Source organism: Chaetodon auriga, chromosome 2 (assembly GCF_051107435.1).
Source record: "Chaetodon auriga isolate fChaAug3 chromosome 2, fChaAug3.hap1, whole genome shotgun sequence".
In the NCBI taxonomy this organism is placed as follows: Eukaryota; Metazoa; Chordata; class Actinopteri; order Chaetodontiformes; family Chaetodontidae; genus Chaetodon; species Chaetodon auriga.
This window is the reverse complement of record NC_135075.1, coordinates 24,589,997-24,599,508: the sequence shown is the minus strand read 5'-3', so window position 1 is coordinate 24,599,508 and position 9,512 is coordinate 24,589,997. Positions and strand designations below refer to the sequence as shown.

The following is a 9,512-nucleotide window of genomic DNA, read 5'->3' as shown; positions in this document are numbered from 1 at the left end:
TGACCAAAATGATTTACTGAAACTTGTACGTTCTTTTAAAGCAGAAACAAGAAGCCCTCTCTTCTGATCCCAAACTGGCACAGTTCACGCCTTGTGGCATGACAGCAGACCAGAGTACAATGAAGCACTGGAGCCACATTTTATTATGAGGCTTTTCTCTGTACTGGTCCACACCCCTGCCAGGATAATGGCTTGGTCCTTCACTGCTGCCATGTGAATGCAACCATTGAGTTTCTCCTTTAAGCAAAAAAAAATCTGCTACTTTGAAAAATGTGAACAAAGTGCTTTAAGGTAATTCCTCAGAATGAAGGCTTATCTCCTTTAAAGCACGTTGAGTCGTGCCATGCAGCACAAAAATGACTCAGATTGGACATTTTCTTTCTCATCCGGTAGTCACAGGTTAATAGATAACAGCCTCCTCCACATATCAAATGAATGGTTAACAAGCTCGTACAGGTTTGTGCTTCGTTGACTTAACAAGCCCTTTCAGTTCCACATTTCGAGGTCAAAAACATTTTGATCACTTTCCTGAGGATTTCCCCTCATGATTGATGCGGTAGTTCGTGTTACATGGTTCATTGATGGTAGGTGCCCTGCTGGACTCTTTTCTCATGAAAGAAGGTTTCCCATTCTTTTGCACAGCTTACGAAAAGAGCCCCAGAACAATAGACAATGAAGAAAAGAAAGTCAGGAGGCGAAGAATGCAGCTGATTGTATCTTTATCAGTCACAATTTCAGCCTGCAAGCTGAATAAACCGCATTGTATGCGTCTTGAATCACCTTTTTCATGAGTCCAACAAAACACTACATTAGTAACACGTAAACTTACGACTTTAAGACTTCTTAAAAACTCAAAGTACTCCATAACACATGGCTTGACTGTTAAAATATTTATTCTAGTTTATTACATAAATAATGTACAAAATAATAATACTATAGTGGCATGAAGTATTTACAATAGTTAAAATAAAGTGGCAATAAAAAATACATCATTACAAAAAGTGCTTTTCATCGCTGGACGGTGATTTAAATTCAGATACTTTTAGGTTTGATTATCCACCATTTCAAATGCAATAATGCTGAAGTGACTTTATTCCCTCATTGAGTCAGAGAGGCTCTGCTACAGTTTGCTGGCACGCCCCTCCTGGTCACAGATGCTCTTTAACAGATAGGCCTGGTTCCATTTGCAGAGCTGGTGTGAACGAGACAGAAAAGAAAAAACTGTTCACGTTGAGCTTCATTCACACAGGGGTGTAAAAAAGAAAAAAAAAAGAGATCAATCATGCTTTCTTTGTCATCATTCCTAATATATATCTAATGTTTCCACTTTTTTATGAGAAGTGAGCACATAAACATTTCTTCAATATGGTTTTCAGAGGTATTTTGGTCGTTTTATGGCAAAAGCTCTCGATAAAAGTAAATACACAGGAATGGACAGGTACCTTATTCGCGCAGGCAACCTAAAGATTTTGGAACTGTAATAACTCCGGCTTCAGGTCTTCTCTGGTGTCATATGAGCTATAGTGTCATCAAATAAGGAATTTGTGTCAGAGTTGTTGATTATTTGTTGGTTAAAATTTGATTAGTTCACCAAATGGTGTTTTATTGCATATTTAATTGGCATTCCGCAATGTTAGTGTTAGTCATTGCAGCTTGGAGAGAATAATGAGTTTTTATGAGCTTAAACCTTGATTTAATGCAATAAGACACACAGTTAATGGATTACAAATGAATTTCCCAACATTAATATGAAGTTGTTGTTTTGCAGTGAAAAGCGTCTTCGGCTCTGGACATTCAAAATAAGTCCTCCTGTTTCTGCGTAGTTTTGACTTCCTGCACATTTATTGAACTTGATTATTAAAGACATCCTGATTCATTCCGGCCTGAGGGAAACATTTTTCCTGATGCCGCTTTCTATGTCAGAGCCGGTTTTATTCAAGAATTTCCTGTTGACTTCCCTCATTTCTCAGCATGAGTCTGGAAACACTGACATCTAGATTTCCTCAAACGGCTCAAAAACTAAAAAGCTGTGAAGAATGTGAATCTGATCTGCTGCAGGGCTCCACGTTACTGCGTGTTACCTCCCTGCATGCTGTGTTTGTTCGCAGAAATATGTGCTATAATTGACCGGTGTGTTACTGTGCAATTAAGAGCAAAAAGAGCAAAGAGAAAAAGCAACAGAAGGATAAAAAGCATAATCCAGTATGAGTCATGCATTAAAGAGTTAAGAGTAAAATACTGGATCTCACCCTTTTCTCTTCAGCAGATACTTGTGTAAAAAGACCACGAGTATGCAAACAACTGTAAAGAAAAAAAAAAGATTTAATGTATTTTGTATTTCAGCTACAAAATTTGGTTAAAGTGTAAAGTCCAAAGAGCAAATTGTACATTACCTAGTGAAATGCATATCACACTGACTATAACAGGTACATATCCTGAAAGACACACGCAGAGTTACATGCAGAGCATAAATAAGCACTCATGTTATCATCTGAATACGACTGGGGCTCCATAACTCACCGATATCCTTGTTAACATCTACAGCCCCATTGTGCATGTCTGCAAGTATAAAACAGTGTTATTAGTGAGCAAACTGACTGACTCAGACTGCATCATCAGCTCACACAAGAAGGTCTGAGCATCTCGTTTACTGATTTAAATTCACTATGTGTCAGACTTCAAGTTGATTAGAGCATCTGTCCTTTTAATTTGCTGGTGTGCGTTTTTATATGTGGAAAAAGTCGCATGCGATGCTTTGAGCCCATTTGTCTCTATGTCTCCATGTCGGGTCAGTGAAGGGAAGAAGACCAGAAACATTGACGGCATTAAGTGGGACAGGGACTGAGGGAGGGAGACATGACAGCTCTCTTCGGTCAGTAAATTAAAGCCATTATCATTTGCTGTGCAAACAATAAAAACATAAATCATCGTGTTAAAGGAGAAGGTTGACATTCTGGGAAATGCTTATTCGCCTTCTGGCGGAGACTTGAATGAGAAGTTTGATGCCTCTCGGTTAAATATGGAGCTACAGGACAGGCCAGTTAGCTCAGCATAAAGACTGGAAAGGGGGAGGAACAGCTAGCCTGACAAGATCCCCTTTCCAGCACCTCACTAATTACACGTTATATCTCATTTCCTTAATCTGTGCAAAAGTGTGAAAACACAATTTCCCATGTTACAGGAGGGTTATGTGCCGCTCTACATCTTGGCTGTGAGCAGTGGCTTCCTGGAGGGTCAGCGGCAAGAAAAAGCCCGGCACATTACTCCGATAAACGGCAAATTGTCAGTTTTACACTTGGGTGCACCTGCCAGGAAGCTAATAAGCCTTTTGAGTTAACTTTGTTAGTTCCAGTAGTCCAGGAAATGTCTAAAAAGGCAACAAAATAACGGAGAATCTCATTCAGTGAGCTCTAATACCGGCTGACCTGTCTGGTGGTTGAGGTTCAGCTGCCCACACTGATGATAACTGTCATCCTAAATGGTTTTGTGTATCCGAGCGAAGCGCAGGAGTCGCTATATTTCTACTACGGTGCTGTCTATATTTTCCACTGCTACCCATTACTTTCCGTTTATGACCAGTTTCAAAGTATTAAAACTAGAGTTTGACTCATAGATCCATTTCAGAAAAATCCAGGTATTCCATTATTACATTTTTCCATCCCACAGTGAAAAAACTCTGTCTTCCCTCCACTGAAGCGACCAGGAAATTTAACTGTAATAACAAATCACAGAGCAAATACACGCAGAACTCACAAAGTTTAGAAAAGTCCATTATATTCAGACTGAGGATTGCTTTGGGAAGCACGTGCTGAGGGGAGGCACAGTGGAAATCCATGCAACAGAGCTCCGTTATTAAACTTAAGCTTGTAATTGTGCAGCTTCCAAATGGAAAGGAGATTCAAACTTGACTGCTTTTTCATTAAACTGGTCAATACCTTGAAATGATGTTGTCGACGTTACACTGGTTGTAGCCGCTCTATCCTCGCCTGTCAAAATGCCTCTGCCACCTTTGAACAGAACGACCACAATGATTCCTGATTCATGTTCGGACAGCATACAGGCCGTGAAGCTGAGAAGCCATTCCTGAGATGCACGCCAATAATACATTCGTGCTGCAACTAGAAGAGTTCCAGCTGAATTACATCCCGATAAGCCTCGTTTTGAGATGTTTTTTCTGTACCTGGCGCTGAAGGTGTGGCAGCTGGTGTGATAGTTTTATCTCTGTGAGCTGTGGCTGATGGATCTGTAGAAGTGGAGGTTTCTGTGACATGGAAAATAATCATTGCTGTCAAAAAAAAGTTTTTCTCGTCGCAATCGATTATTATATTTACTTATATTTCTATTTCTCTACCTTGCGCTGGAGGCGTAGGTGTTGCTGTGAGCATTTCTGTTGTAATTCTATCCACTGTTGTCACACCTGCGAGAATTCATCTGAGGTTAAAATAAGCATCGTTCATCAGGCGTTTATGAGACGGTGGAGCGTGCAAACAGATTTCATGTTACATGCAGAATGTGTTGTGCTTGCAAATGACAGTTATGCATCTTCGAATGGGATTTTTTTTTTCTCACACCAGCCTTGTGCTTCATGAGGTTTAATCATCCTCTTGAAGAAAACATTACGCAATACTTGTCTTTAAAAGCGAGGTTACTCTGAGGTCAAAACACAGTTGAACTGTTAATGAAGAATATGAGCGTGGCAGTTAGAACAAGAAAAGCTTGGAGTGAGACATTCACGGACATGAATGAACAGAATAAATAGAAAAAAAAGGCTTGAAGACGGCTTCATAAAACAGGTGGGAGAGGAGTGTGTGGAGACGCGTTTAAAGCCGCTCAATGCTGAGTGTCCTTGGTGGCACCATAGCAACACCGACAGTATGTAGCTGAACACATTTGGGTGTTTGAAAGCGCACTGCAGGACTGTAAAACGAATACAAGACCACGGCTGTGGTTTTGCATGTTTCAGCCCGTTAACTACAAATTGTCCACATGTTACATGACAGTATTTCAAAGCACAACTGAGGTTTTCTGACTGATTTATTGCAGGCAGGCAGCCAATGTTTGGATTTTATTTCCACTACAGTGTGAAAATCCACTTGCAGAGCTTTTGAACTTGCTTAAAACTTGTCTCATTGGGGACAACCCTCTGATTTCTGAGGCTTGAGAGTGAGAGTGATCTGGAGTTGTTCTCTTTCATGGTTTAATTTTCAGAACATCTACTTCAGCTGGTGAATGCAATGCTAATCGCTGTCTGACTCTCACATATTTGCCTGAATGTCCTTGAAAACACCAACCTGGACCAGCTGCAGGCTGATTTTCATGTTGCAGTGGACTGAATGGAAACCAGAGAAAGACTGGACATCTATCTACAAATTCACTGAATGGTTTGAAAAGGGTTGGTAATGATGCAAAGAGCATTATAAGTGGTTCAAACATGCAAGGGTACCCGTGTGGTCCTCAAATACTTCAACAGTACTTGTTATGCATTAAGCTTACGCCTCCTCAGCCTGCCTCTCATCGGCGGACACAGTGAGCTTACCTTTGCATTCAGGAGGCTGAGAATCGTATTCGCCACCTTCGCTGCACACAATGCTATCTTTCCCAACGAGGGCGTATCCTTCATTACAGATGTAACGTATGATCTCTCCATATGTTGGGACACCTTGAGAATCCCATGAGCTTCTGCCATTGGCCACTTTAGCAGGTGTGGCACAGGTTACAACTGAGGAATCAGACAAAAAGGTGTTTCCTCTCATTTCCAGATCAGGTCATTTAGAATAGAAACACTTGCTGGCTGACGTAGAGAAGGGAGAAAAAACAAAACCACTGCTGCCATGTATTCAAACAACTAATGCAAGAGGCGAGAAACAGGGGTTGTCTTTTGAAAACAGCTTTTGCTGAAGAAGAATTGTTTTATGGCTTCGAGAAATACAAAGAAAGAGACATTTACGTTGACACTTGGCTCTTCCAGACCACCCTGTCGCGTAGCACTGCTTGAAGCTCGATCCGCTAATCTGGTAACTGTTGAAAGAAGACGGAAAATAGAGCAGGGCTGTTTATTTAAGGGAGAATTAATACTGTGCAGTCATGTAATGCAACAGAAAGGTCGTTTTCAACATTGAAACTTAATTCTTGCAGAGTTTAGTGAAGAGCTACTTGTGTGTATCAACAGCTCTCGATGTTGGCATGAGCAAAGCTTCTAATCAGTGAAACCATGACGTAACACTTTCTCGCCGCGGCTCCATTTGTCTTTTTCTTTAGAAATCTTTTCCATTAGCAAATCCACCTTAGCTACAGCCGTCTCGGCCTCTTTGCCAGCAGGACTGTCTGGCAAAACAGCAAAATGACTACAGCGACCACTGAGGGCTCCCTGTGTGCTGTCACTGGAGCTGCACCGTGCCCGCACTTGCTTGTCTAAATTTAAGACATTTATTTTCAGCCAAACAGCAATTAGATGTGACGATTTGATATCTTTTTCATGTATACTCACCCTTTATCACAAAATACAGTTATTACATCACCAAACAGGGTACCACCGCTGGTATTAAAGCTCATATTTGGCTGACGTTTAGGGAGACCGCAGTTCTTCTCTGTCATAGAAAAAGAAAGGAGAGAACATCAATGCTGGAGTTTTGTGCAGGACTTTAACCCCAGAATGACAGAATAATAAGGTTTCAGTAGAGTTAAACTGAAAGCAACCAGGACTCACTTATGCAGACGATATCTGGTTCAGTCCAGTTCCCATTGATACAGGTTGTGATCCCAGAGCCCGTTTCTTTCTTATATCCATTAGCACATTCTAAAGTGGCACTGGAGCCCTCTCGAAAATCATTAATTAGAAGCGCTTCATTGGTTAAGACACTGTTTCCTGTGCCCTGAGGTTTAGGACAGTCGGCTGAGGAAGGAAAGAGACGAAGAGGCAACATCAGCCACAACATCTTTGTGTCTCAGTCATCAGACAATAATACTGTAAACATGAAATCCTGATATGAGCAGATAAATAAAACAAATAGACTACTGTGTACTCGTTTCTAGAGACGACTCCATGCATGTGAGGAAATGTCCTGATTTCACTGCACAATCGTCTTTAGCAGGACAAAAACACTTTCTAATATGACCTCCTTTATCAAGGATTTATGATCATTTAATTAGTGGTGTTATTATTGATTAATAAATCATTTATTGAAGTCTCTGTCCCACCCTAAAGCCACATTCCCTGTTCTCCAGGCTTATTGCCATCTCCCATTCCTCCACCAGATGTCTTCTGTCTTTCCCTCCTTTCCCCATCACCCGACAGCCCCACCCACCTGCTCACCTGTCCTCACTTTCCCCATCAGCCCTCTGGATATGTAACCGTCATTTTTGTGATCTCCCCGTTTCCTGTCTGCCTGCCTGCCTGTACCTGCCTGTGAGGTATTTCGTCAATAAAACACTGAAGTCATCATACTGCTTCCTCTGTCTGCGTCTGGGTGCTTCCCCTGCCGCCACTCTGCCTCACCGCTGTGTCAACTAATGCTTTATGGTTATGAGCCGCCACCAAGACAAAACATGTTTGCCGGGCATTTCCACTTGGTAATTAATAGTTTTGTTCTAAATGTTAGTAATCCATTCTAATAAGTCATGAAGTCATAAATGTCAATTAATAATTAATAGAGGGGTTTTAATCCATCAAATCTGCAATTATTTTGTAAATGTCGACAGAACTAAAGTTATTAATGAATGGATCTTGGTCCAAGTAAGTGGTTTTCCATAACCCATAAGGATTACTGACCTATAAAACATTATTTCCGAGCAAATATGAAGCCAATAGTTAGGATTTATAAAACTTGTCAAGGGTGGCTTATTAGCAAGTGGTGCCAAAATAATCACATCTTATCTCCAAGGAAATTACAGCAACATTTCTGAAATTTTCAGGGGCCTTTATGGTGGAAGATTTATCTCTCGTCTTCACAGTTCATCTCAAAAAAATAGTCTTGGAATATTAATACAGAGGCCAAAGAAGAACTACTTCAATATTGTTAATTTACAGTCTTATATGCTCAGTGGCCACTTTATTAGGCACATCTGTACAAGGTATACGTTTATTGCAGAGGTCATAGTTAAAGGTGATGCACTGGACTCTACTGAAAGCTGTTTCTAATTTTTTGTACCTCCCATTTATGTACATGAGGGGAGCAAATTATTAGAAAAACATCTCAATATCACGAAACACCACCTTCAACTATGACCCCAATACAAAAAACTATATAATTAAATCAACATTTCTATGACACCATTCACAAAAACAGGCACCATAAAAATACTTTTTGACAAAACAGTTGTATAGGATACTATAGATTGTTTACATTGCTATTTATTACTCATGAATCGCATGGAAAATTACGCATTTTTATGGTAAATTTTGGCCTAAAACAGTGATCTTACTGCGAAAAAGTTTTACAATTACCAATGATAAGTCTGTGAGCTTTTTGGACAGAGGAAGACAAAACAGCGCGCGACAGTTAACAGAAAATACAGCCTGGCTTTTCTTTCAGGGACTCTCATGTGACTCGGTACGCTGATAAATATTATCTCATTAAGCACAGTGCCGGCTCATGATATTACTGACCTGTTGCCTTCACGACAAAGAGGTATATTAACAGCAGAGGTCTCACTCCGCGCCGTCCACAGGTGTCCAGTAAAACTTCCATCCCGGCCTGAAGAAGGTCAAAAAACATCCAGATTCTGCGTCTGTGTCTCAGTTTAACTCCTCCAGAGACGCGAGCCGCTGCCGGTCATCCGCGATCCTCCCATAAACGCACCACTACTGTCCATTTTGTCCGAGGTCAAGTTACTCTCAACAACCAGACTGACAGGAAGTGACAAAGCACCACCTTCATAATAAAAGCAGAGGCGTAATCAACACGCTGCTGACTAAAGGTACTATTTAATTGCACATAAGTTAAATATAAAAGATATTTTACGTGTTTCTATAACATTTGACAACACACAGAACTGACAAATTATACATCTGATGTCTATAGCATGTTTTAAATATCATATACCTGTAAATGCATTGTTATATTTACAGGTATGTATTTCCACTGCCTTAGGATTTTAGTTTTGTTTGTTGTAATTCTTTCATTTCTTCTGTACCTCTGTCTGTGTCAAGCTATTATTTTGTAGCTCACGTGAGCTGATGTAAATTTTGCAGTTTCTCCCTTGGAAAATACATTCTGCTGATATGCGATCGTCAACGTCTTATTTTGAAAGACGCTAAAGGAAGTTTCGCATTTAGAACTGTCTACCTTGACATTAATGTATTCCAGCGTCAGTGTAGAGAGCAGGCACGGACAAAGGTTTCAAGGTGAACAAAGAGCGGTAAACACATCACCTTCAGTGACAGAGGTGTCTGTTCTCTTAAAGATCAGTAAATGAGCACAAACTGCTGGTTTGTCCACAAGTTATAGCAGCTCAGAAGACCCAGCTCAGACGTGGAGATGTCTCCCCAAGCAACAGCAAAAAGTGGAAATGTA

At 40.6% G+C, this 9,512-nt stretch overlaps 1 protein-coding gene across 3 annotated transcripts; it reads right to left on the bottom strand.

The window, feature by feature from the left end:
• Positions 1-871: 871 nt before the first annotated feature.
• Positions 872-8,829, bottom strand: LOC143329075 (zona pellucida sperm-binding protein 3 receptor). Of its 3 annotated transcripts, XM_076744763.1 has the most exons (13): positions 8,606-8,829; positions 6,707-6,892; positions 6,488-6,587; positions 5,948-6,018; positions 5,537-5,719; positions 4,352-4,417; positions 4,181-4,261; positions 3,936-4,007; positions 2,521-2,559; positions 2,394-2,435; positions 2,250-2,301; positions 1,443-1,518; positions 872-1,192 (listed from the first exon to the last, which is right to left on the bottom strand). In XM_076744763.1, exons 1-12 carry the CDS (start codon positions 8,712-8,714, stop codon positions 1,461-1,463), a joined length of 1,059 nt encoding a protein of 352 aa, XP_076600878.1. In that variant the 5' UTR covers positions 8,715-8,829; the 3' UTR covers positions 872-1,192; positions 1,443-1,460. The 3 variants fall into 3 exon arrangements, with proteins under 3 accessions (XP_076600878.1, XP_076600887.1, XP_076600896.1); XM_076744772.1 differs by lacking the exon at positions 1,443-1,518; XM_076744781.1 differs by lacking the exons at positions 4,181-4,261; positions 4,352-4,417 and having other exon boundaries at positions 1,055-1,192; positions 8,606-8,787.
• Positions 8,830-9,512: the final 683 nt, after the last annotated feature.